We start from the raw sequence: 27252 nt of genomic DNA on the forward strand, positions 1-27252 counted from the left end.
CGGGGAGTAGGGGCCTTTCACATTGTCTCTTTCTACTCCAGGACCGACTGTGTAATAAAACCCTTAATAAATGTTTTCTTGGCAAATGATTGAATATAACCATTATGTTTATTTTAAAAGAGTTTATGGAAAAGCTGACCTGGGGAATTTCTGACTCATTTTGATATCTGAATGAGTAGTTCTGTAGGTGGGCCTGGTGCACCCTCTGAGGTTTACAGGCCTATCAGATGGCCCCAGGTCTGGAAGGGCCTCTGCAAGCAGCAGAGGGTGGGGCTGGGCCTGCAAAGCTGGCAGGAGAAGGGCCAGGCTGCAGCAGGGCCATGAGAGGGGACCGAGAATATGGGGGACTCAGCATGCACAGCCCTCGGACACCACAAGGACATGGCCTGGCAGACCCCAGACCACTCAGAGGGCAGGCCTCACCCAGGAATGGTTTTTGGTTTGAGGTGACCTTTTATTTCCCTAAGTTTAGCATCCTGTCTTTATGAATGAGGAATTTTCTAAAACAAAGGATAAGCTTCTACACTTGAAAATAAGGGATCCTATAACTAAAGCACTTGGTATCTTCCAGAAGGATCTGCTGAATTTTAAATAAAGGCAGGATATTATGTTTTTTTTCCTCCATATAAGTGAAGCAAAGACATCATCATTCAAGAGCTATCAATCTGTGTATGTAATTATACTTGCAATGCAGTAAATATGAGTATAATTGATATGGACAAGATTCACTTTAGCTTGGGTAGATGCTACTAATCCTAATACATCTAATACCACAAATAGGTTTTTAAATAAGTTTACTGTCCTCTGTTCCCACACAGAAAGGTTTTGGTTCCTCTGAGAAGCCTTTGTGTCCTAAACAGCACTCAGCTTTTCCCTCTAATGATAGAAAATGTCCCATCCTCCCAATACAAGCCACCATCACAAGATACACAGATCAAACCTCTCTATTTTACCCATATCTCTGCTTCATTTGTAACATGGAAATGTTTTACCTGAAAAAAAAAGACAAGAGGAGGCAAGGCTGAAAAGGATACTTTCACAATAAGAACACATGTAAAAGAATTGATTTTGTCTCATTACATTTGGAATTGGAATTTTCTTCTATGACCAAGTAACGTGGTCCTCACATAGTCCATTAAAATCATCAGTTCCTGGGGAAGGTTTCAAATGTCGAAATGCACACTGAGAAAAATCATCTCTTAAAGTGCTCCGAAAAAAAAAAAAAAAAACTTGATTCCAGGAAACAAAACGGAATATAGTAAATGGTCAGTTCTACTGGGAATAGTAGAATTCTACCAGGAATAGAGAATGAGTTGGGACTAGGATAATTTATAATAATCTTAAAAACAGATATATTTTCAAAAATGTTCAAAATGATAAATACTGTACTAGAAGGTGTTTTCATAATGTTGGAGGTTCACACTGGGATCTTTCCAGGGTGATGGTTCTAATAGTAATGTTGGAGACGTTTGGTGAACTTTCAGTCGCGGAGCTGCTCACTTGAAGCTAAGTTGCAAGAAACTCTCAGACCCTCTAGAAGTAAGATCTATTTACATGTGATGATTTCAGATTCTATTCTCAGCTGCCTATGTGCACTGTGATTAAGCCCAGATCTGCAAAGACACAAACAGATAATCTTCAGTCTGTTTTTCAGTTGACATTTGTAAAATCTGAGTTTAAAGAGAGAAAATCAAAGTCTTTAATACACAAACATACACACTGCATCCAAAACAGAGCGCTCACATGTCTTAGAAGGATAATACTTCATTCCTAGCAACTCAAAGGTGCTTCTTTGGCCCTTGCTTTCCCTCTCCCTTAGTTAACTGTCTGAAGGGCATCTGTGGCCCCCCTTGCTAAAGAATGGTAATTCTTAGACTGACAACTGGAATTCTCTGTACACATCCAGCTCTCTGGGTATACTGACATGGCTTTATTAATTTAGCAAACTCTTGCCCAGGATGATGGAATCACAAATAACTTCACTGTTTATTTCATGAATTTTGAAAAAAATCCATTTATCCTAGGACTGGACTATTCAATTACTCATTTTAGAAATGACACACACTTCTTAGGATAATATGAAGCATCAAATGACCAGCTACTTTTCTAGATAGTCTTTGAAATTCTCTCCCTCCCCTGACCCTGTGTCCAGCAAACAGTCTTAAGCTATGCCCCAAATTTGTTCAGTCCCACTTAAATCCCTCCATCAAAAGATTTACCTTCAATCAGACCCCTAAAACCTTTGGCAGATAATATCTGCCTTTGCTCTCTCCTTCTGAAATGCTAATAAAACTGTCGAGTTTGTGATCTTCCATAGTGAAGTGAGTTTTACTTGCTGAACAGTTATTTTGGTGGCATTTCTAGGGAGCCAACACCTGACACAGTCATGGAGCTCTTTGAGCATCTAATAAAGCCATGAAGACACTATTCCTGGAAAAATGCACACATATACACAATTTAGCATGTAACTGCATGGACTTCATAGGTCTCTTGAAGCCTGTGTGGACTTCACAGGGGTCTGTGACTGGGATAAGGACCCTGGTGCTCGTGGGAGGTGAGACTGGCAATTGGATTTGTCACAGGCTGGAACAGACTTTTAGGGTATCTGTGCTGGAATACCTGCATTGATGGGAAACTCACTACCTCCCAAGGCAAATCATTCCTCTGTGGCTAAGATTTGAAATTAGAGCTCTCTTTTGGCTGCCCAGGCCCATCCTAGCTTACTCTGACCTCTCTGCTTTCAAGAAGACCAATCACTCCTGCTCTCACATACACAGTAAAGTAGAAAAGCCTCTCTTACTCTGAGGGTATGATCCCACGATCCTGAGCAAAAGGCAGTCCCATCAGGGGAAACTCTTAGAGTACTAACACGGTTTTCATGTCCAAACAAGATGGAGACTCGAGACCCCTTGAGGACATCCCAGACATTGATGGTATAATCATTGTATCCAGCAAACAGCAGGCGACCTTAAAGCAAGAGGTAAGATGGTTACTCAACCAGTTCCTTCCTTTTTCTTTTCATGACTCTGATTCGTGCTCATTCATTCATTCATTCAATAAACAGTGCTTTAGAGCCCACTATGTGCCAGGCACTATGGTTTGCCCTGGGGATTCAAAGAGGAGAAAGCACAGTTGCTGGCCCCTGTGGAGGGTGATGGTGGGCAGGCTGACTCCTGTATCACTGCAGCACCATGTGGAAGGGGCTGTAATGGAAGTGCTCAGCTATGTGTAAAGTGCTATGTGATCACAGAGGAAAGGGGATCAAAGAGGATACTATGGGAGAAGCACTATTTGTGTTGGCCTCTGAGGGTTGAATAGGAGTTTGCCATGCAGAGAAGGAAGGGAAAATGATGTTCCAGGCAGCAGCAGCAGCACAAAGGCACAGCTGCATGGCTGGAAGGTGTCTGGGAGAACTGAATGGTCCACTGACACAATATGCCAGCACTGCCCTAAGTTTCCCTGGTAGCCTCTCCAGCTGTGAAGGCAGAGGTGACGTGAGCTTCGGGGCATCAAGAAGGGGACTCTCTCGATTCACTCCCTCCATCTCTGAAAAAAGTCCCTTTTCAAGTGTGAAAGGGAAAATGGAAGGCTGGAGAGGAAATGCCTAAAGGCATACCAGATGGAGTTCTGCTATACCATTGTTCTGAAGAAGAGTGTTAGATGGGCTCAGCCTTCATTTATGGGCTGGGGAAGCTGCCTCAGGCTGGGCAAAATGTGGTGTCAAAAATGCATCGGAGGAAAACCATGCAGGTGTAGACTCTTGGCAGGTGGAGCCTAGGAAGTTCAGCTGAGGGGAAGCTTGCCGGATTCTCTGAGGTCCCGTTTCACAGTCCCAGGAAAACCTTACCACTGAGGGAGAAGTCCACGCTGGAAGCTCCAAAGATGATGCTCTCTTTGGAATAGATGGCGACCTCCCTGTCTGCCCGGAGGTCATAGAGGCGACACTGGGGTGACAAAGAGGACAAAGAGGCACTTGTTTCTGGGTCCTGTTTGGTGCCAGTGATCACAGAGTTACAGGCAGGTGCTGGTAGCTTGTGTGGTTTGAGGGTCAAGGGGAAAACCTTCCATTTTCTCAGTATTTTCTTCCTCAATCCCAATTCTTATTATATCCCCATGAAGCACTGGAGATTCGAAGAAACAGCAAATGCAGATTTCTTTAGTACAAAAAACAAAATGTAAGCCTTTTTTTCTGATAAGGAATATGTGTTCTTTGTAGAAAATTCAGAAAATCTCAGAAATGCATAAAGAAGGAAATCCTAGAGATATTTACTAACACCTGGCTATTTCCTTCAGTCTTATTCTACTTTTTAAAAAAATAATTACTTATTTGGCTGCAACAAGTCTTAGTTGTGGCACACACAGGGTCTTCAGTCTTTATTGTGGCATCAGTTCAGTTCAGTTCAGTCGCTCAGTCGTGTCTGACTCTTTGCGACCCCATGAATTGCAGCACGCCAGGCCTCCCTGTCCATCGCCAACTCCCGGAGCATACAGGATCTTTAATTGCAACATGTGAGATCTAGTTCCCTTATCAGGGATCCAACCCACGCCCCCTGCATTGGGAGCTCGGAGTCTTAGCTACTGGACCATCAGTCTTAATCTATTTTATGTGTGGATTTAAATGGGGTGAATGTTTCATTATTGCTCCAATTAGCACGATGTTATGAACATTTTCTAATATCATTAATAATCTTCAAAAAATAGGATTAATGTGGTTGCTATATTCCTCATGTGGATGTATCAGAATCTACTTAGCCATACTCTGCTAAATGTCTTGATTGTGTTTAATTTTTCTTTTATAAATAAAATTATGAGGAAGCCATGATCATTCTGCTATCAAAATCTTTATATGCATCTTTAATATTTTCTAAGAATAGCTAAGGAATGGAATCCTTAGAATTGTTTCCAAGAAATTACAAAGGATAAGGAAAGCTTTTAAAATTCCCAAAATGTATACCCTTATATTTTGTTAAATATTCTTTGGCATACAGAAGTTTTAAATTTTCATTATTATCAAACTCTCAATCTATTCCTTGTAATTTCATTCACAATAGCAAACTAAGGTGAAATTCATTATTTAATAAGTTATTTGCTATTTTGAGAGCACAGTAAGGTTGTGCCTATTGAAAAACCGGTCAACATTATTTTGCAACTAGTATCAAAAGCCTTAAAATTAGGCCAGTTTTTGACTCATCAAGTTTACATATGAGAACTTATCCTAAGGAAACAATAAGAGAGGTATCAAAAATACTTGCTTATAGCAGAGTTTTTAATGGGGAAAAAAAAGGCTTAAAAAAAACCTAAATGTCCCCGGATTGAAGACTGGTTAGTAAATGATGATATATCCATAATATGGAAAACTATTCAATCACTAAGAAAATATAATGTAGGAAAGTATTTATTGGCATGAGAAAATGTTCACAATCTATTGCTAAGTGCAAAAAGCAAACTATAAAACAGCATTTGTTTAAAAACTAAAAAGACAGAAAGGAATTTACTCAACTGTGATTTTTCTTGTGTAGAATGATTAACAAAATTTAGTTTTTCCCCCCTAAGTTTTCTTTATAGAAGTCATATCAGTTCTGTAATCAGGAAAACAATTATTTTTGAAAAATAAAATTAAGTCAGCATATCTCTCCTTCAAATAGGAAAAGCTCCTGAGGACTGAAACATACCGTAGCATCATCTGATCCGGAAGCAAAGGCATCTCCACTTGGGTAGTACCTGCAGAGAGGAAGTGTGGGGAGAAGGCACTTAGAGCAGTGATTCCCAATCCTGGGTGACCATCAGAAGCCTCCGGGAAGGCCGTCCCACGCTGGGCCCTCAGACTCTAGGGACACAAGGACTTCTCATTACAGAGACCAGAAATGGAGGCTCAGCCGGAAGACCCCACTGGCCTACCTTAGTTTCTTCTCTGTAAACAGGGGACAGTGACACTGGCCTTGCAGAGGGTTGGTGAGGATAAATGAGACAATATGTCTATTTGTATCTGACACTGAACACAGGCAGATGCCTATATCCTTACTTTCCCTTGATCACATGCCCCATTCCAAAGGCTTGGCCAGAGCTCAGGGATAAGACAGTGCTAACAAACACAGACACTGCAATTGGATGAAACGGGACTACAATGACCACTCACTACAGGGGATACTTTTGGCAAGTGACTTTGACTGGCCCAGCCTAAGTTTCTTCATCTGAAAAGTGAGGAAGATAATGTACATTTCCTAAAGACTGAATAAGACAGTATACACAAAAAACATGGCATGGGGCCAGATAAAATGCATGCAACGAATGATGTTATTACTGTTACAGTCCTCCTCTCCTCAATAATCAGGCCTTCTGGAGAGAGGGTACTGTAAGTTGAGACCTGATGAACATTAGAAGAGGGTTCTGGGTTGAGGGAACAGTATGGGTGAGAGAATATACAATTTTAAGCTGTTATTTCATGAATATATAGGAATTAATTTTTGTAGCTTTATAGTCTATCCCTGTATCTTAATAACTTCACCTACTGTAGTAATTTCTCAAATTATTTCCTTGGATTTTCTAGGTACTCTCTACACATCTGCAAAAACTGATAGTTTTTTTCCCCTTCCTACATTTAAGGTCAGTGAGCTAGAAAATTCTTATTAACATTTCTACTAATAAAGTAATTATTCTTACTGTGTTCTAGCTTTTAAGGGGAATAAGTCTAGTGCTTTCCTCTAAGTATAATGAAGATTGTTCAGTGGTTATACTTTAAATGCTGTCCTATGGTGCCATCTTCCAAATATATACGTTTAAGTCCTGACCTCTCTCTTGGAATCCAGTTCACAGATCTGGCTACCTACTTGACATCTCCACTTGGTCATACAATGGCATCTCAAGCTTGGCTGGCCCAAGACAGAACTCCAGAATCCATGTGCAACCGTTGCCTTCTTCCTGCAGTGCTTCTAACCCTCCCAGTTTTAGCAAATGGATCAGTGTTTATGTCCTTTATAAAAGATTCAGGTTCCCTGAGCTCAGGGTTCTCCTCCTGAAATGCAACCCCTTGCACGTGCAGGTGTCATTTAGTCCTTTTCATGTCACCCTGTGATACTGGAGCTTGGATAACTAGCATAGCTACTACCATCACTATTAGTAATCAACTATCCTTCATCTCTAACCCAGGAATCTTGTGCCTTTTACCAGCACCCATGAAACTCTGGCAGCCTTACTTGATGGCCTGCAATTAGGGTAAAATCTCAAATCCTTCCCAATTCTAGACATTTCTATCCTCACTGTGTCTTCTTTGGTTTCAGCCACCATCATTTCTATCTGGAACTCAAACAACAGCCTTCTAACTGGCCATAATACTTCCATTCTCATTCCCCTACAATGCATTCTCCATACAGCAGCCAGAGTGATCTTTTAAAGATAAAACATGCATCATGTTAGCCACCTCAAGTGGTCACCTGGCCTTTTGTTAGGTCCCTGAGCATCTCATCTCCCTGATCCTCCTCCCAGCTCTTTGAAAGCCTGGCTCCTTCACTATCCTGGTATCAATTTAAACATCAATTTCTCAGAGATGCTTGACCAGTCAAAGAAATAACCTATCTCCATCACAGTTCCCTGTTTTACTGTTCAATGAAACTTATCAGTATTTTTGTACACTGTACATTTATCTGTGCTTTGTCTTGCTTGTCTCCTATAGGAAAGTAGAAATTTTTATCTTGTTTTAAAACAGTATTCCCAGTTCCTGGAATAATGTTCAGCAGATAAGTACTTAATAAATATTGGTTGAATGAATGAACAAAAAACACTGACTTCGTTTAGACAGGAAATAGACACTGCCCCTGGTGCTATTACATTGAAATTCTCCAAGAAATCTGTCTCACCACACATCAGCTGTTATTGCTGGAAAAGCCTCTCTCAGCTCAGTAAATTGAGGCTGGAGGCTAAGCATTAGCCCAGGCCGGGAGACAGGGGAAAATAGAGAAGCTATGTGAACATTCTACTCACGGACCGGACACTATTGATGTCAGATTCGTGTGTTTCAAAGGCCTGCACGCACTGTCCAGAGCGCATGTCCCACACCATGGCTTTCTTGTCACATCCCTGCAAACGCAAAGTTACCCAGAGTTATGACTACTGCAAGGACTGCCCACAGACAGGTATGAGTTCTCGTTATACCACAGAAATCATTCAGTTCCCATTAGTAAATGGCTCTGACAACGTGCTTTTTTTTCCTGAGACTAGCTTTATTTAAGGCCACTTCCCTCTGACCTCAGGAGGTCAGAGCTAGGTCCTGGGGTAGGGGGAGCAAAAGAAAGTACCCAGACACCCTTTTTATAGCATGTTTTCTTCTCTGCCATCTTTCTAAATGGCTGCAAGTTCTCCAGGGCCTCCTTCTCCCCTTCCTCCTAGGCATTTCTCTTCATGTTTCCCCCTCCTCTCTATCTCTGCTTCTATAAGGCCAGAGGGGAGGGCAAGTGGAGAGTGGGTATGGTGGGACCTCCCAGGCTTGCCTCAGGTGTGTGGGGCAGCCTGAACACAGGTGGCCAGCCAGCTGCTTCTGGCCAGCTATAGCCCAGCAGCCTAGTCAGGGGGCTGCCCATAGTCAGCTGGGTGGCTCAGGCAAGTCACTTCCCTGGGTTTCCGCCTCAACACCTATAAAATGAACCCTCTCTGGGTAGCTAACAGAGAATTAAAAACACCAAGTTTATGCATACCATCCTGCTTCTAGGAGCATTTTGATAAATTTCTGCAGAACAGTCTGTGATCAAGCATGAGCAGTATAATTAGACTCTCAAAGGACAAACAGAAGGAAAAATGGGTTAAAATTAGATTGCTGGTTTCAACTCAGAGGAAGGGGTGGGTGAGGTACCATACTGATGTTTCAGAAAGACCTGCAATGGGGATTCAACTCTCCAACATCTTTACTGAGAATGTGGACAAAAGAATCAGAGTGTCTTCAAATCTTTGGAGGACCCTAAACCATGAAGTTTAGTACTCTGAAAGAGAGAATATGATCTATAATGATATCAACAATCTGAAAAAACAGTGTAGTTGATTGGAGATAAATACAGTTATACAAAGACACGGGAATTAAACTTACATAGATGGGGCCAAATATCCAAGAAAAAAATCAGGGTCCCTGCCAATTAGAGGCTTCACAACCCTCATCTGAGGTCCAGAACTAAGAGGTGGGCAGCTTGGAACAAAGGGCCTTTATGTCTTCCAGTTGCAAACATCATTAGATGGTGTCTGCATCTCTGTCCCCTCCCACCACTGTCTCTTGACAGAGATGAGACAGGACCACGGTCAGGTCAGCCAGCTCGGTTCTCCACACTTATTCCCAGATGTCCTAGAAATACTTGTCTCTCCTACTTGCATAACACACTGGAAACTCTTCCCTCTACTATTCATAATACAGTAGAATATACGGGGAGGTGGGGGGCAAATGCTTTTGTGCCTTCTGCACAATTTACAAAGGATGAAATGTGGAGTCAGGCAGCAAAGGTGGGTCCCAGGTGTCCTAACTCCTCGTCTGGTGCTCCTTTGCCATGGTGGCCTGCCTGCCCGACTCAGCCTTCAGACACACTGTTCCCTGTGCCTGGGAGTTGGAGGGGCTGGAGGCTGGCAGGGGTGGGGTGGGAGAGTGTCCCACTCATGCCAAAGCCCTGATCACACCACAGCTATGCCTCACCGCTGTTTCTACCTGAGCTGCCTGGTGCCCTGGCTGCTGTCTCTACTGCTCTCGGATGCCAACTCTCTGCTACTCAGCCAAGGAGTCTCAGCCCCGCTCCAGGGGTGTCCCGTTTAGTCCCACAGATTGACAGGAAGTGCCACCCTGAGGCTCCCTGGTGGACAGAGGGCTCCTAGAGATCTTCCTGGGATCTTTACCCCAGACACGAAGGTGTTCCCAGTTTCTGACGGGGCCAGGTCCAGGCAGAGCACGTCGGCCCCATGCCCATGGAAGCTCTGCAGCAACTGCCCGCTCTCCACATCCCACAGGGCACATGTGCCATCGCCGCTCGCCGTCAGGATCTGCCGCCGGAAAGCACAGGAAGGGTGTCATTAGGGCCTCTGGGGAAGCCAAACAGACGCTTGCTGTTCCACAGGGAAGAGAAGGCTACACACACACACAGACACACAGACACAGACACAGACACAGACAGACACACACACACACACTAATACTACTCGGCCATAAAAAGGAATGAAATTGAGTCAGTTGTAGTGATGTGAATGTACCTAAAGTCTGTCATACAGACTGAAGTATGTCAGAAAGAGATAAACAAGTATCATATATTAATGCATATAAATGGAATCTAGAAACATGATACTGATGAACGTATTTGCAGGGCACACACACACCCCTGCTTAATCTGGACTCTAGCACAGAACTCTTTCTCCAGTACCGAGAAAGACAGCCCATTTTTGACACCCTTGCTGTCGTGAGCTGTTTACATACCTGTCCTCTTGCAGAGGATGAAATCTGGGGGCCTTCCTGCAGTACCTGCCTGCCTGACACGTAGGAAGCACTCTGTGAACACCTGCTGAACAGAACCCCCAGCGGATCCCTCAGGCAGCCAAGCCTACCACTGAGCTTCCCAGACATTAATGTGCACCCCACACCCAGAGGCTCCCTGGGCCACTGAGTGGTGTGGACACACACGTGCAGGGCCAAGGCCTTTGCTGTGTGCTGACCACGTCCAGGCCCTCCACTAGGTGGCAGGGCTGCAGAAAGACTGTGCCTTGGTCGCTGCTCTTCTGGAGCTCCGTTAACAGGATTGGCAGGAAACCCATCTGACTCCTTGTCCCCGTGTTAATCAATTCCAGGGCAAGCCACACTTTCCCAAGGCTGCATTAGACAATACTGAGACCAACTAAAAATAAACTAGCTGCTTGCTCCAGGAAATAACCTGATCCTGTGAGATAAGACTCTGAACTAACTAAACAACTTACTTATCAGGACTAATAGCTTTGTAAAAAATTAATGAAACAGACTGTGCTGTGCTAAGTCGCTTTAGTCATGTCTGATTCTTTGTGACTCCAAGGACTATAGCCCACCAGGCTCCTCTTTCCATGGGTTTCTCCAGGCAAGAATACTGGAGTGGGTTGCCATTCCCTTCTCCAGGGAATCTTCCGGACCCAGGGATTGAGCCTAGGTCTTCACTGCAGGCGGATTCTTTATCTTATCGTCTGAGCCACCAGGGAAGTCCTCAGTCTAGCTCTTTAATGGAAATTTTTCCTGGCATACTCTTTGATCAAAGAAATGAACAGTTTTTAAAAGTTAACAGTAAATTCTTAATCTTTAAAATATTTTAAATACTTGTAATCTTCATTATAATGTAAGTAAAAATAAAATTTTAAAATCAAACATTCATTATGATAAATGCACTAAACAGATCCTCTAACTCCATTGTCACTCATTTATTTTAGGATGCGGAGAACTTGCAGGTCTTATACCAGCCTTTTGAGGTTTCCATTTTTCATCCTAGATCCCAGGGCTGGAAGGAGGCTTAGTTCATGAGTTCAGTGGTACTCAAAAAAGGCCATACATCTGAATCACCTGTGAAGCTTTGTGTTAGTAATAAAATAATAAGAGCTAGCATTTATTGATATTTACCAAGGTTTATACCAAGTACTTCTGGAGAAGGAAATGGCAACCCACTGCAGTATTCTTGCCTGGGAAATCCTATGGACAGAGGAGCCTGGTGGGCTACAGTTCATGGGGTTTCAAAAGAGTCAGACACAATTTAGCTACTAAGCAACAACACTAAGTACTTTACATGAATCATCTCATTTAACCCTCAGAAAACCTCACGAGGGAGGAATATACTACCATCCTCCCTTGCAAGTGAGAAAAACGAAACACAGAGGATAATAAAACCTTATTTAGAATTGACCAGCTAGAACATCAGACTAAACATCTTCTGTTGCTTTAGCTGCTCCTCACACCCGAAGACGTGAGGAACGGCCACGGCAGCAGCCAGGGCCACCGTGCCCCCTCCTGCACAGACCTGCGAGACTCCTGGCGGCAAGGAACAGGGGTAAACACTGCCCTCCCAATCAGAACACTGCCCCCAGACAGCAGCCAAACAACTTCCCATCACCAGGTCTCCCTACCACTACCCTTGCTGGCCCGCCTCCTGACATCACTCAGCTGAAACCAGAACGGGCTTTAGTCTGACTCACACAATCTCCTCCTTCAAATAAACCCAACCTGCCCCAGCCCCTGCAATGGCCGCCTACCATCCACAGGGTCCGCTCCCCCAGGCAGGGCATGTAACCTAGCCCTCCTACCTCTCAGGCTGCCTGCCTCCCACAGTGCTCCCCTCACACCTCACTGGCAACACACTGTCCGCCAAGGCGGCCTCTCAAGGCATGTTTATGACCCCCCACTCCTGCTCCAGGCTCCCAGCCTCCCCGCTGTGCAGCCACCACTGGTAGCTGGCCACGTGGGTGGTGGCATCTATGAGGGTTTGCTGGAGAGACGCGCCAAAGGCAGTGTAGGATGCTTAGGATTCTGAAAGAAAACACAGCCTACGTATTACCTCCACTTTGTGGCTAATTCAAAGTAGGGTACAGATTTTCTATATGAAGCCTTCGTTTTTCCCATTTGTTAAAACAGAAGTCTAATATAGGTGCAATGAGGTGTGCCAAGTGCACAACTCTGAAAGTCAGCACCCAGTGAAATTCTATACACAGAAGGACCTTGGGGCCACTTCTCTGACTCAAGACAGGAATTTCCACCACCCCAGAAGGTTCCCTGATCCACTCCCACCCCCACCAACTCAATTAGAGGAGGAGGTTTGATGTGGCAAGGAATTCATTTCAATTGTACCAATAATCAATAGCCCCGACTTTACCTATTTCTGATTTTATTAAAAACAGTAATGTAACCAGGAGTTCCCTGGTGGGCTAGTGGTTTGGATTCCACACTTTCATCATTGTGGCCTGGGTTCAATCCCTGGTTGGGGAACTGAGATTCAGCAAGCCATGTGGTGTAGCCAAAATTATAATATATATTATATTTGGGCTTCCTAGGTGGCACTAGTGGTAAAGAACTCGCCTGCCAATGCAGTAGACATGAGACGTGGGTTCAATCCCTGGGTTTAATGATCCCCTGGAGGAGGGCACGGCAACCCACTCTAGCACTCTTGCCTAGAGAATCCCATGGACAGAGAAGCCTGGTGGGATATGATCACAGGGTTGCAAAGAGCCAACTAAAGTGACTTAGCCTTCTATATAAAATTATATATATATATATATATATATATATATATATAAATTATAGTACATATAAAACCAGTGAGAAGCAACAGGAGCTTCCTCTTAGGGCCAACTGCTGGAGCATATACATTCTCCTGTAAAGAGGGATACTGGAACAGTTTCCTCACCTGCACCCCCTCTTTAGTTCTCTGTGACCGAACTTGCTCCCCCTGCAGGCTGGTGCATCATCACCCAGGCCCCCGATTTACCTGCATGTCAGAGTTGGTGAAGCTGCAAGCCGACAAGTAGTTGGTGTGCATAGCAACAGACTTCTTTTTGGCAGCCATGTTTTCATTTTTGTCAAATGTCAGTGGATACACAGAACATTTATTATCCAAACCACTAGCAGGGAAAGAAAGAAGTGTCAAATGTTAATACAGGGCAATAGAACATGTGTATACTTTCTCATTCACACATACTTTCAAAATGTTTTCCTTTGGCAGTATTATATGTTGTAACCTATCCCTAAACTTTTACTTTGAATATTTAAAAATGGATAGTAAAACTGAAAGAAAAATAGTACAATGAACTCCCAGATCCCTTCACATGGATTCACTAACTTAACATTTTGTTGCATTTGTGGGAGCAAATTCTGAACCATTTGAATGCAAGTTGCAGATATGACATACTACATCTAAATACTTCAATCTGCAAATTACATTTCCTAAAAATAAGACCATTCCTTTATAATCACTAACTCATCGTCACATCTGAGAAAACTAACAAAAATCCCATAACACCATGTAGTAAGCCATCCATATTCAATTTCCCAAGGATCTCAAGGATCCAGAGCCCAAATAGGTCTACATTACATTCTGTTTTTATATCTTTTTAAGATCTTTTAATGGAGAAGGACATGGCAACCCACTCCAGTCTTCTTGCCTGGAGAATCCCAGGGACAGAGGAGCCCGGGGGGCTGCAGTCCATGGGGTTGCAAAGAGTTGGACACGACTAAACGACTAAACAACAACAAGATCTTTTAAGGGAGGACCGACACAGCTTTTGACTGTTTATAATGAGACCCCATTAGGTCAGTTGTCTTACAGAATGTCACACAGTCTGGATTTGTCATGTTGGGAATGGCTTCCCACTCCAGTATTCTTGCCTGGAGAATGCCATGGACAGAGGAGGCTGGTGCGCTACAGTCCATGGGGTCACAAAGCGCTGGACGGGACAGAGCCACTAACACCTTCACTTTTACTAATGTTACATTTAAGTATAACATTTTTAGCAATAATATAAATGTGCTATATAAAGGTGATACTGTGTATTTCTTTCTTACTGCTTCACTTTAGGAGGCTTGCCATGCCTCTCATCCCAAGATTGGTGATGCCAACTTTGATTGCTTGGTCAAAGTGGGGACCACAAGATCTTTCCACAGTAAGGGTGACTTGCTGGTGATTATAAGCATACCTTGTTTTACTGCATTTTGCATTTTTTACAAATTGAAGGTTTGTGGCAACCCTGCCTCAAGCAAGTCTATCAGTGTAATTTTTCCAACAGCAATCTGCTCACTTCATGTCTCTGTGTCACGTTTTGGTAATTCTCACAATATTACAAACGTGTTCATTGTTATTACATGTTTTATAGTGATCAGTGATCTCTGATGTTACTACTGCAATGGTTTAGGAATGCCACAAACTGTGCCCATTTACAATGGGGAACTTAATCGATAAATGCTGCATGTGTTCTGACTGCTCCACCGCTCAGCTGTTCCTCCATCTCTCTTCCTCCCCTCAGGCCTCCCTATTTTCTGAGACACGACAATAATGAAATTAGGCCAATTATTAACCCCGCAATGGCCTCCAAGTGTTTAAGTGAAAGGAAGCATTGCAAGTCTCTCACTAAATCAAAGGCCAGAAATGATCAAAGTTAGTGAGGAAGGCATGTCAAAAGTGTTAAGATCATTACTATCATCATTTCATGTGATGCTGAAATTATCCCACATTTGGACACTGGGGACCCCTTCAAGTGGGTCTTATTTCACATTTGATATGACTCCACTGATACTACTGAATGTTCCCTTGCTTCCTGGAACAAGGAAACACCTTCAGCTTGCTTTATTCTCTTCCCACCCAGACTGACTCCAAGGAGCCCTGCTTCTATTTAGTGGGGAATGACATTTGGGAGGGGTTCTCTCTTCTGAGGCCCTGTGCCTTTCTAATTGCTTGGAGGTACAGGTGTAGGCCTGGCTAGTATATGACCAGTGACTGGCCTCAGCAAGCTTGTTTATAGATCATGTGGGTGAGAATGATTGGCACCTGGCTGCGACAACGGACAAGCATGCTCCAGACCGGGCTTCCCTAACCCTCGAGGTGAAATATGTTCTCCTGTTCTGAAGCTTCAGAGTCATTGCTGTAGTTCTATTGGGATACTCACACTTAGGATTAGTGGTCATGCTCTGCAAAGCAGAAAAGTTCTGCCGTGTGATGCAAGAAGAAGGAAGGGCATGTGACTTCACGGGGAGGGGATGACTGGACGCTCCACGTTTAGACCCCTCCTGGGCTGTGCCCTGTGCATCTCCTCCTTTGGCTGGTTCTCATTTGTATCCTTTCACTGTGATGAAACTGTGAGCGTTAAGTATAGCGCTTTCCTGAGTTCTAGTTAATTACTGAGCCTGATGGTAATTTTTAGGCATGACCCTGTGCCTACGTGAAGTTGAGGAGAGTCTAGTGGGGGTTACGCCGTGTAACTGCTGAGCTGTCCGAACTCCTTCACATCTACCTTATAACTGTGTCATATGTACATAAATGTGTTAAACATGTATGTGTGTTCACATCTATATTTATTCCTATATCTTTTATTGTGGTCCCTTCATATCCTTTTAGGAAGTACATGGGTATACAGTTTACATAAATATTGCCATCCAGTTATAAAATGATACAATCTAATTTTGAGTTATTTAAAAAATATGAAATGCATGTATGTAAGCAGGGTCTCCAGAGGGATCTCAGCAAGTGGAGAGAGAGGGAAGTTGCCCTAAAACAACAGTCTAGACAGAGAAGATGTGGGGAGTGATGGCTGGGGTGACCCTGGTTGAAGGCTGGAGAAGGCTCCAAAGTTTTTGCTTGGAGGTCCAGCATTTTCATATTTGAAATAAAACCCTTTTCTCTTGATTATAAAAATAAAATATGCTTTAAAAAAAACTGAAAATAGACAAAATTGTGACAAAGAGAAAAACACCCATAGTCTCAACATCCAGGAGAACTATAATTGCATTTTGGTGTAGTTCATTACAGCCTTTATGCTGATGCTTCTTCTCTAAATATGGCTGAGCTCCTGCTATAGAAATACTTTGAATGGTCCAGAATTAACACAAGGACAGGGAATTATAGTGCTTGCAATTCTCACTCCCAACTCTGTTAAAATGAGCACAAGAGAAACAAATTAAGGCACAATATTCCTATTACTCTTGATACTCTTTTCACTTACTGTCATTAAGATTTTCCTTTTTAACAGGTGCATAATATTCCATTCAATTAATTTCATTCATGGACCACCATTCACTTAATTTCCTTTGGTGGGCATATTGTTTCCCCATTTTTGCTTTATTTTAAATAACAATACAATATATGTTATTGCTCATATGTTTTGTTTCTATATTTCTTTCTTTCAAACAAGTTCTTAGACATGGAATCACTAGATCAATGGTCATAAATTTTTCATGGTTTTGAATACATATTACCAACATGCTTTCCAAAGTATTTGCACAAATTTGTGGTCCCTGCCAACAGCATCTGAGAGTGGAGAGAATAGATTTTAAACTTATACTAATGTCAATCTGTAATGAAAATAAACTATGAAAGACATTCTGTAGGGTTTTTTTCCCTTGATAAAATTCAAGGAGGATTACACAATGCTTAAGTAATCAACAAAAATTACAAGTTCTTATCTGTATGTTTTGTTTATAGAACAGTGTTTTATGGCTAACAGGACATATGAAAGGCTGCTGTCTCCCCTACTTACCCACATGCAATGGCACATCCTGATGGGGCGTACGCACACGCCATCACCCACGTGCAGGGCATTGTGACTGCATGCTCCTGAAACACAGCACACACCGTGCTTAGAATAAATGAGGGCGCTTCTACACAAATGTCAGCTTTTAACAAGTAAAATCGTTGAGGCATCTACCAAATTACATTCCAGTTTCAAAGGGGTTGAGACTGGTGAGGAGACTCAGCTCTCCAATAATCATCCAAACCTTATATCATATATTCTACGAGTTAAAAATCTCACCTAGGAAAAAGATATCCTTAACATCTTCTTTCTTACTGCTATACTCCCCCTGTTGTTCTGAATGAATACTGGGACTCGTTTTCTTTGAAAAGACTATCCAAATTTCATTTCAGATATATATGTGTGTATGTATATACACTTCATCTTATTTACTAAGATGCTATTTTAAAAATATACTCTTGACTTTTTATATGTGTAGGTTTGTTTACTTGCAAGTGAGTATATGATAGCCTCTGTCCCCTGTGGGTCCTAAATCATTCCAGGCAGGAACGTGGGTGAGGGTGGGGAGGGGCCGTGGAGGGAGAAAAGGGAACCAGTAAAATGGAAGCATTAAGAGGACATCAAAGTCCTCGGATTCTGGCTGGGGTCTGAGTCACCCATATTCTCCTGCATACACAGATAAGCAACCAAGGCACACTTTAAAACTTCGGAGTCTGTGGCCTTACTTCCCTGGGAGCCCTGGGCCCTGGTCCCGGTCCCAACACCAAGGATATGTGCAGCCTCACACAGGCTGGCCATCTGATCTACCCCAGTCTCCCTCTCCGCCTGGCGAGGGAGAAGATGGGACCAGATGGTTTCTAAAGCACATTCAAGTGCTGGTCTCCTCTCCTGTTATGGTCCTCTGTGTTTTTGTAGGGAGACATTGGCCCTGATACTCCCGTCAAGATTCTGCTGTCACTCCCAGTCTAGCAGCCCTTTGGACACCATGAATAGCCTCAGGGTGTCACCAAGGAGGTGAGGTGGCCCCTCTCAGCACAGGGCCTCCAGCCCTTCTGCTGACCAGCAGTGACTACATGCCCTGCCAGGGGCCTCCAGTGGCAACACCACAGCTCCCCAGAAACCAGGCAGCATGTGCTTTCTGCCATGCTAAGACTTCAGTGGAAGGATCCCCACTCCCCTACTTCTGAAGATGCTGAGGAGTGCTGGGAGAGGCAGGGTGGCATGGAGGGAAGCCCTCTGCAAACTGCTATATTGCCATGCTTGTCATTCCCCAGGGGTGTGACCATTTAGGGCTTTGCTCTACAAGATGGTTCTTGCCCAGACCAACTGCCTATTATGACATTTAGTGAACATGTTCAATAGTCCACAATAAGGATGTTGTTGAGATAGATATGGCTTTTCTTTTTTATACAGTGAAAGGGACACTGTCTTTCTAAGTAAAATTGGAGTCCATATTTAATATACAGTACTTTTTACCATAAATGCCAACACAATGCAGACACTCAAGCTCACCTACACATAGATTCTGCCCTTTCCATTTAGTTAATAGTCTAAACTTAGGTCTCATTAGGAGCAGTACATGTCTATGCCAGACTTGCAAGGGGCTCAGACTCCATGGCACCTCCATGAAGTACAGTTTAACTCCACTGAAGTCTCAGCTCCCCACCCACCATGGGGTCTAGTGGGAGACAGAGATGGAAGAGAAGACTGGGGATTTGGTGTCTCTTCTCATCAATCAGAAGAAAAATCATCAATGCAGTAGCAAGTGTGACTGTGACAAGTTTCTGGGCCACACTCTTTCCTGTTTCCATGTCAGCCTCCTCATGCTCTTCTCCGGGGCCAAGGGCTGGATTTGAGAGGAATGAATGCTACAGAGGGCTGCTGAGCCATCTGAACACAGATGGGCTTTCATGGAGTTTACACCCCCAAGTAGGCTCCTGAGGGGCAGGGCAACCACTAGGGTGATGCTTGGAGAGGATGAGGACAGGACTGGGATTCTGGAGTGCCTCAATCCGCCGGAGACAATGCCTTACCTTGTTAGTGGTGAAGGAATCCCACACGATCACTTTCCCATCCTGGAGGAAAAGAGTAAAGAGTTCAACAAACTAGTGATCACCGCTGGGGAGATGGTGGGGGGAGGCAGAGGTACAAACTGTTACACTGCTAGATGCCAGGGGCTGGGGGTGGGCTGGGCGGGGGAGTGGGAGTGAAGTGTGTAACAGGAAAAGTTTCAGTTCAGGAAAGTGAAAATTTTGGGAGATGGACGAGGCTGAGAGTGGCACAACCGAGTGAGTATACTTAGTGCCACTGCACTATACAGTTAAATCTGGTTAAAATAGTATGTTTTATATTATGTGACTTTTACCACAATAAAGAACATTTAAAACAGAGGTACAAACCGTTACGCATGATATATTGTACAACATACAGAATATAGCCAATATTTGTAATAACTATAAATGGAGCACAGAACCTTTAAAACTTGAAAATCACTATACTGTACACCTGTAACATATAATATTGCATGTCAACTACACTTCAAGAGAAACAAAACAAAAACAAAAAAGAGTAAACAGTTTAAGAATCGTCAACAAGACTTAACAGGTGAACTGCTCAGAACTGCTTGGAAAACCAGAGCAAGTGTCTGGACATCAAGACCCTACAACGTACCCTTGAAGGAACAGGAATAGATGGGACTACACTTCCCAGCCTGGTGCAAGGCTCAGGTCTAAACCCTACATCCCTTGCATAGATACAACGACAGGAAGCAATGCTCAGACACTTTTTTTCTGCCATTTATAAACCAAGCACAAACTGCTGGTAAACTCTCATCACCAGCATACCCCGAATGTCAGTGAGTTACACCGGGATGAGGAAATCCTGAAATGACCTTCAGATGCCTAACAGCCACTAACAGTCTCCATCTCCTCACCCTCCCCACCAGTCTCCCCTCTCTCCCACTCACCTTGGGGTCCACATTCCCTGCAGGACTGTCTAAGAGCCTCACCCACTCCTGGTCTCCCCATCCAAGATCAGTCTGACTTCTCCAGGTGCTCAGGAACATCCCCTACCCTGACGTTTCACACCTACCACACCTATGCTGCAAACATGGGACTCACACCTGTGATAGTGGGGACCCCTGTGTTCAGGAAACGCAGAGCTCTGGGCTGGCGATGCCACGGACAACGTGGCCATGGTCCCTGCAGCCACTGCTGCAGGCCTCACTGGGGGTGCAGGGAGGGGCTGTGATCTCATCCATATAATACAAACTCGCCAGAGATAAACCCACATGAGCCCCAGTCCCTACAGCCCAGTCATCTGCCCAGAACGTGGTGTGCGGGTGGTCCGGGCCCCCAGGCTCTGGCCAGCAGTGGAAGAGAATGGCCGAGTAGATTTCTTCCAGCACATGGGTGGAGGATGTGCAATCCTCAGGGATGGAGAATCTGCAGCCTCTATGGTGGGCTGGATTTTTCATTAATCACTCAAGCCATCTGGAGCCAAATCTGGTGAGTGAGGTGGATGCCACTTAGGGACACCAGCAAGGTCTGCTGAACTAAAGTGACACAGTGGCTTGCTTCACTTCATCTGATGCTGAGATCATGCTCCGTGGGCCTGAGGAATCATGGTCAAGGTCAAAGCTGGCAGCTCGGAAACTCCTAAGCACATTGGTTCTTCTAGTCTAATTTCTCCGACTAAAGGCCCAAATGCAAAGTTTGGGTGGATTAGATAACAGAGCAGAGAAGAGAGCTGGGGTTGGGGCGGGGTCTGGAGCTCCTGCTTGCTGGAGTGGGGGTAGAGACTCGGTGCATTGCCCAAGTCAGTGCTCCCTTCAGAGGCTTCCTCCAGCACACAGGTGGCCTGCCCGGCCCCACCACCCACCCACTGTGTGCTCTGGAGAGACAGAGGCACCCATGAGGCTAAAATCAGTCTCAGAACTAAATGCGGTCCCTCCATGAGCACAGATGTATACACCAGGGGCCTATGTACCTGGAGAGACTGAGCCTATCCCAACCCCACCCACACAGTCAGGCAGATTAATCTCGTGCCTTTTAGGGGAGAAAGGCTGTTCTGCGTCACTCAGAGTCTGTTCCAGGGCCCTTCTGCTGCTCCCCACCTTCCTCCCACCTCCACCCACCTCCAGACGCCCTCTGCAGTCTGGGTGGATGGATGGCGTGAGTCAGCGGTGCCGACGCAGCCCTCCTCCCCTCCCTCCCTCTCTAGTAAGAGCGGTACAGAGCAACAGAAACCCAACATATGGTGTTCTTTTAAGGATTAAAAAATGTCTAAAAGGCTAGGCAGCAACACAGACATCTGAACAACCCCTTTGTAAAATGGAGCATTTGGGAAACATAAGCCTAGAAAGAAATGCTCTAAAATAATACCGACTATGACAGGGTGGTAGGAGTAAAAACTCTTTGCTCTCATTTCCAGTAAAATACATAACCAATAAATTAAAAAGCACATGCAATGTGATATACTAGATTTGTAGGTAATACAGGAGATTAATAACACCTGTCCTATACTGTACCGGCATGGATATTAGAGCTCATGGATTTTTTAGAATATGTATCTCCCTGGTGGTTCAGATGGTAAAAAACCTGCCTGCAATGCAGGAGACCCAGGTTAGATCCCTGGGTTGGAAAGATCCCCTGGAGAAGGGAATGGCTACCCACTCCAGTATTCTTGCCTGTACAGAGGAGCCTGATAGGCTATAGTCCATAGGGTAGCAAACAGTCAGACAATGACTGACTAACACTTTCACTTTTCCCCCCACAGTTTTAATATTTATAAGGGCTATAAACAAAAATCAAATTTTCCTTTGAAAAAGCTGGACTAAAGGAAGCGGCAGGAGCCAGGGGCTAAACCAGCCAAAAAAATATATGACCTCAGTGTGTGGTTCAATGCATGTAACACCAACATAGACATAAAAAGCACTAAGCAGTGTAGTCAGCCTCCTGAGAGACATGTCCTTGTCCAGGCTCCTCCCTTGTTATATCAGGGTTGGTCTGTGGGACCAGTGGTATACAGCAGAAGGGAGGGGATGTCACTGCTGAGCCCAGGTCATCAAACACAGCATGGCTTCTGCTTCTGTCTCCTTCTGTTGCTGTGGGAGGCCAGCTACCGCGTCATGAGCAGACCAATGGAGAGGTCCACACAGTGAGGAGCTAAGGCCTCCAGCCGAGAGCCAAGTGAGCGAGCCATCTTGGAAATGAACTTCTGCCTTAGCTGAGCTGTCAAATGACTGCATCCCCGACCAATGTATTGACTGCAACCTTGTGAGACACCCTGAGCCAGAACCATCCTGCTGAGCTGCCCCTGATTCTTCACTCTCAGAAACCATGTAAGATACCAAATATCCACCGATTAAGTTGCTAAACTTGGGGGAAATTTGTCATGCAGCAGTTTAATAAGTAATACATAGGGTGCAAAATCAATGATGTGACCTATATAAGCTGAATGACAAAAATTATATTTCACAAAATACATAGTTAAAATGTGTTACTTAAGGTGTAAAAACTGCTAAACTCTTAAGCTGAAAGTAGCCACGGTGGCACCTCACCTATGCCCTCAACTTGGGGGAGAAAAACATCTTAATTTAAAAATGGTTTCCCTTACAAATAAGACCATGAAATATGCTCAGGAAGAAAAACTTCTGAATGGTTTGTCAAACAGATTTTCTAATATTTTAGTTACTGCCAATTGCAAATCTACCCAAATTAGTTAAGTTCTTAAGCATGCCAGAGAATTCTTAACGAGGTAACTTGTGCCCTTTGGCAAACAGGCAGAGTCATACCGTCCTGAGAGGGTTTTTGAAAAGGACGGCTTCTTCCCTTCAGCTTTACAATCAGAAGCATGCCCACCATCACCCAGCAGGTGTGACGTACCTGAGAGGAGCTCACGAGCCTCCTCTTATCCTTGCACCAGTCCATGCATAGAACCTTGTTCCCATGGCCTTTGAGGGTCCTTCTGGTCTTCATGACAAACTGCCCCAGGGCCTCCACGCGCTCGGCCACCTGGTGCACTGCAAGGACAAGGCACGCTCAGTCCCGTGACCCAGGACCTCACCTGAGTCACACACTGGAACAGGGAGGCTGTCAGCGCTCTTCCTCCTGCACTTTACCCTCGTGACGCGAAATGCTCTCTCTTTCAGGCTCAGCCCCCATAGCTCAGTGGGTGAAGAACGTGCCTGCATTGCAGGAGACACGGCAGACGAAGGTTCCATCCCTGGGTCGGGAAGATCCCCTGGAGGAGGAAACAGCAACCCATTCCAGGATTTTTCGCTGGAGAATCCCATGGACAAAGGCGCCTGGTAGGCTACAGTCCAAACGATCACAAAGAGTTGGACACCACTGAGCAACCACACACACACAAAACACGGAAGGTAGAGACATGTTGTCATTTTCTGTAGGTTTCAGACTCTGTGTTTATAACTTACATAATATCATATATCAACTATGCTTCATTAAAAAAAACCCCTATGTTTTTCAAGCGCTTGCATTCACATATGCATGTTGAGGGACTGCGGAAAGGACTGCCTGCTATCTGCAAAGCTTGACACAGAATCCTCCCACGGAAAGGCTCTGCGATGCGGGGGCAGGCAGTGGAGTGAGGTCGCTATTCCCACTGATGGGCGAGGAGACTGAGGCTCACAGAGGTTATCCGGCTAATACCAGTTCATACAACTAACTGGGAGGGAAGAAGGGGCTTCTGGCTCTCTCACCTACTCCTTTCCAGTCACAAGGACAAGTGACTTTACAGAAACTGCCTCATCGGGCGCCTGGATGTGCGTCCACCTGCTCAACAGCAGGCCCCGTGTGTCCTCTCTGGTTCCCCCCATGCCTGGCTCAGGCCTGGGACGTGGCTGGTGTCCCCTCCACGTGCTGCGGGAAAGAACGAATTGACCAACCCAGCATACAGTACCCCATGGATTTACTGAAAACTTACAGTGCCGGCAGAGATCAAGGCAACATTCTACGGGTCTGAACACATGAGGTGCAGGAGGTATGTATACCAGGAAGATGCTCCAAAAATGAATCCTTCAGGGGCTGGGACCACAGCCTTTTTCGTACGGCTTAGGGAGGGCTTTTGAGGGGCTTTTAGAAATGTAGTCAACTGACGAGTCTTAGAAGGAGACAAGTTCACATGAAACAGCAGAAAGGGCCCCAGAAGCCGTCCAGTCCGTCCAGTCATCCAGGGGGTGGGGGAGTCACACGGCCTCTGCCCCTTGCTGCACTTGCCTCCCCCTTTCAGGTCAGAGGCTGTGCCCGGGCTCCTCACCTCATCTCTGTTGCTCTTTCCTCCACACCTCTCAGCTGGGCCTTTTTACAGGCAGGTGGGGAGGAGAGAAGGGGGCATTCTAAGCCAGGGGTCAGCCCCAGGAAAGATGTAGGGTCTTGGTACAGACAAAGCATCAGGGGTGGAGAGAGACAAGGCACTGGCCCCTTCCTTCCTCTCTGGGGAGGCGCCCACCTCCCACGCGGGAAGCCCAGACCGAGGGGCTGACTCTGCAGTAAGCCTTGTGACAACAGTGCCTCTTCTTGGGAAACCCTTCCTTCTTCCCTCCCCTCTTCCCTTCCTTCTCTCTAAACACTTCCGTGTATATTTCCCCAAAACAAGGAACTTTCTTACATAACTACTGTATAATGATCAGTCAGAGAACAGACACAACCCTATGTCTAATCGATAGACCTTACTGAGACGTTCACCCAATGATATCGCTATAGCAAAAGAAAACCTAAGATCACATGTTGCCTTCAGTGGTCATTTTCTTTTGTCTCCAGTGATTTGTTCCCCAGCTGGGCTTGTCTGATGTTTCTTCCAAATGAGCTTTGGGTAAAGGACACTGGCAGGAATGCTGCGGACCAGCGATGGGGTCCTCCCCGTGCATCTGTCCCACCAGGAGGCATCTGCTATCTGCTAGTCCATCCCCAGCAGTGCTTACTCTGATCTGGTCAAGGTGGCATCTGCCATGGTTCTCCACTGTACAGTTATCATTGTGCCTTTTGTCATGAAAAAGTACTTTGTGGGGATGTACTCTGAGAGCACATACATATCATGTTACCCCTAAAACTTGAATACCCCACTTTTAATATCCATTAATGATTCTTGCCTGAACCTGATTATTACGACGGCTGGCAAGTGGTGACTTTTCTAAATCATTGCTTCTGCAGTTTTCAGTTGGCCTTCTAGTATACAGAGGAAGGTTCCCTCTTCCCCAGTGTATTTATTCATTTATTTACATTAGTAGGGAACTCATGGATTCTCACTTAATTCAAGAGGTTATAATCCTTTGCTACTATTCATTTTGATGCCCAACTGGGCCCTGATTTGCTCAGTGGGAGCCCCATCCAGCAGGCTCCGGAGACCTTCCCACACAGCCTCATCATCCTCTGACAGCGTCTTCTGACAGGCTCATGTCTCCCCCATGCACTGGCCCCGGAAGCAGCCACTTCTCCAAGAAGTCTTGGTTTCTTTTAGTTGTCCCATTTTTTATGAAGAAAGAAAAGAGTATGCAGGTTAAAAGTCTTTGTGAAAACCCAAGTTGTTAAAAGTGCTTGCTGAACTATAAAATGCTACATGAATGGGCAATTAACACACCACTGCTCCTGCTAAAACAGCACACTTTTTATTGCCACAAACAGCACATTAGTGTTTTATGGCAATGTTCTTCACGAAAACATACTGAATGCAATTCAAGAACAGACTGAAGTTTTCTAATTTTTTACAAGCCTTTTACACAAGCTTGCACCAGAGCTGTGAGCATATCCTAGTTAGTATTTCACTTTGAAACATCATATCTGTACTAGCACTGCTCCCCTCAGTTCAGCATTAGGGCAATCCTAGCCATTTAATGTCCCTCTTACCAAAAAAAGACTCACCAACCAAAATAGGGTCTCCTTACATAACATGAATTTGAACACACTTCAACTTATTAATTATTTTTTCTCATGACATTTTCTCTTCCTATTACACAGATTCACTCCCAACCCACTCTATCCTGCTTCTATTTGCCAAATCTCACATTCACTAAATTCGGGTTTAAAAAATTTTTTTCTAATGAAATTAAAAACAAAAACCCGGAAATGAGCTGAATATGTCCTTTAAATCATTTGTGGGAGCTTGGTTCAGGGCAGATGGGGTTTCTCCTTTGCCTTCTGATGAACTATCCCTTCAGGATTTAACTTTTTCTTGAAAAACAAAAAAGAAAAGAAATGATGAAGACAACCAGCTGGTTTCTATAATAAGAATTTCTAGAATATAATGACAACCTGTGAAGAAATTCCTCTAGAAGGTAAGTGGCAGGAGGATGGGGTGCTTTCTGCTTGGATCTCCCTGGAGCATGCACTGGAGCAGAGCCGTCAGGAGCCTGGGCTCTGGGTCAGAGCCCCGTGCAGCTGCTCCACATTCATGAGCAGAGGCTTGCCTTCCTGCAACCTCATCTTCCTCATGGGGTTGTTGGCAAGACTATTCCAGTCCGGCACGAAGGAAGCACACTTAAAATATCCTTGAAAATGAACACTGTGAAATCAATTATAAATATAGAACATAAGTTTAAAGATGAGTGAGGGGTCTTAAACAGGAAAACAGAATTATTTTTTAAATGATCTTGATTAACTTCCTAAATTTTGCACCAATATACAGTTTCTGTGATGGCCACAGTTTGGTAGAAGATGAAAGGAATCAAGCAAGAAAACTTAACCGAAGCTAATTTGTAAAAACTCATTCTGTCTCTACCCCAAGGCAAAATAGAGTGGGATGTATACAAAACCCTCAAACACCTGGATGGAAGGAAAACATTTACAATTATTTACCTCACTTATGTTTGTAAGAGATTTTTTAATTGCCCCCAAACTATAAATCGTGCTGCCCTGGTGGCTCACATGGTAAAGAATCTGCCTGCAACGCAGGAGACATGGGTTTGATCCCTTGGTCAGGAAGATCCCCTGAAGAAGGAAACAGTAACCCACTCTAGTATTGTTGCCTGGGAAACCCCATGGACATAAAAGCCTGGTGGGTTACATACGGTTCATGGCGTTGCAAGAGAGTCAGATACGA

The 27252-nt window shown here is 44.5% G+C and overlaps 1 protein-coding gene across 2 annotated transcripts in view; it reads right to left on the minus strand.

The window, feature by feature from the left end:
• Window positions 1-292: 292 nt before the first annotated feature.
• The window catches only part of GNB5 (G protein subunit beta 5), a 38690-nt gene continuing 11730 nt past the window's right edge, over window positions 293-27252 (minus strand). For both annotated transcript variants that reach the window (XM_068963809.1, XM_068963810.1), the window contains 10 exons: window positions 23082-23218; window positions 19230-19271; window positions 17203-17279; window positions 13446-13578; window positions 9862-10005; window positions 7982-8073; window positions 5673-5721; window positions 3848-3944; window positions 2801-2967; window positions 293-1613 (listed from right to left, as the gene is read on the minus strand). In XM_068963809.1, the coding sequence (XP_068819910.1) occupies window positions 1602-1613; window positions 2801-2967; window positions 3848-3944; window positions 5673-5721; window positions 7982-8073; window positions 9862-10005; window positions 13446-13578; window positions 17203-17279; window positions 19230-19271; window positions 23082-23218 (950 nt within the window). In that variant the 3' untranslated portion in view covers window positions 293-1601. The remainder of the gene's footprint in view (window positions 1614-2800; window positions 2968-3847; window positions 3945-5672; window positions 5722-7981; window positions 8074-9861; window positions 10006-13445; window positions 13579-17202; window positions 17280-19229; window positions 19272-23081; window positions 23219-27252) is intronic.

This window comes from Capricornis sumatraensis, chromosome 2, assembly GCF_032405125.1.
Source record: "Capricornis sumatraensis isolate serow.1 chromosome 2, serow.2, whole genome shotgun sequence".
Classification (NCBI taxonomy): Eukaryota; Metazoa; Chordata; class Mammalia; order Artiodactyla; family Bovidae; genus Capricornis; species Capricornis sumatraensis.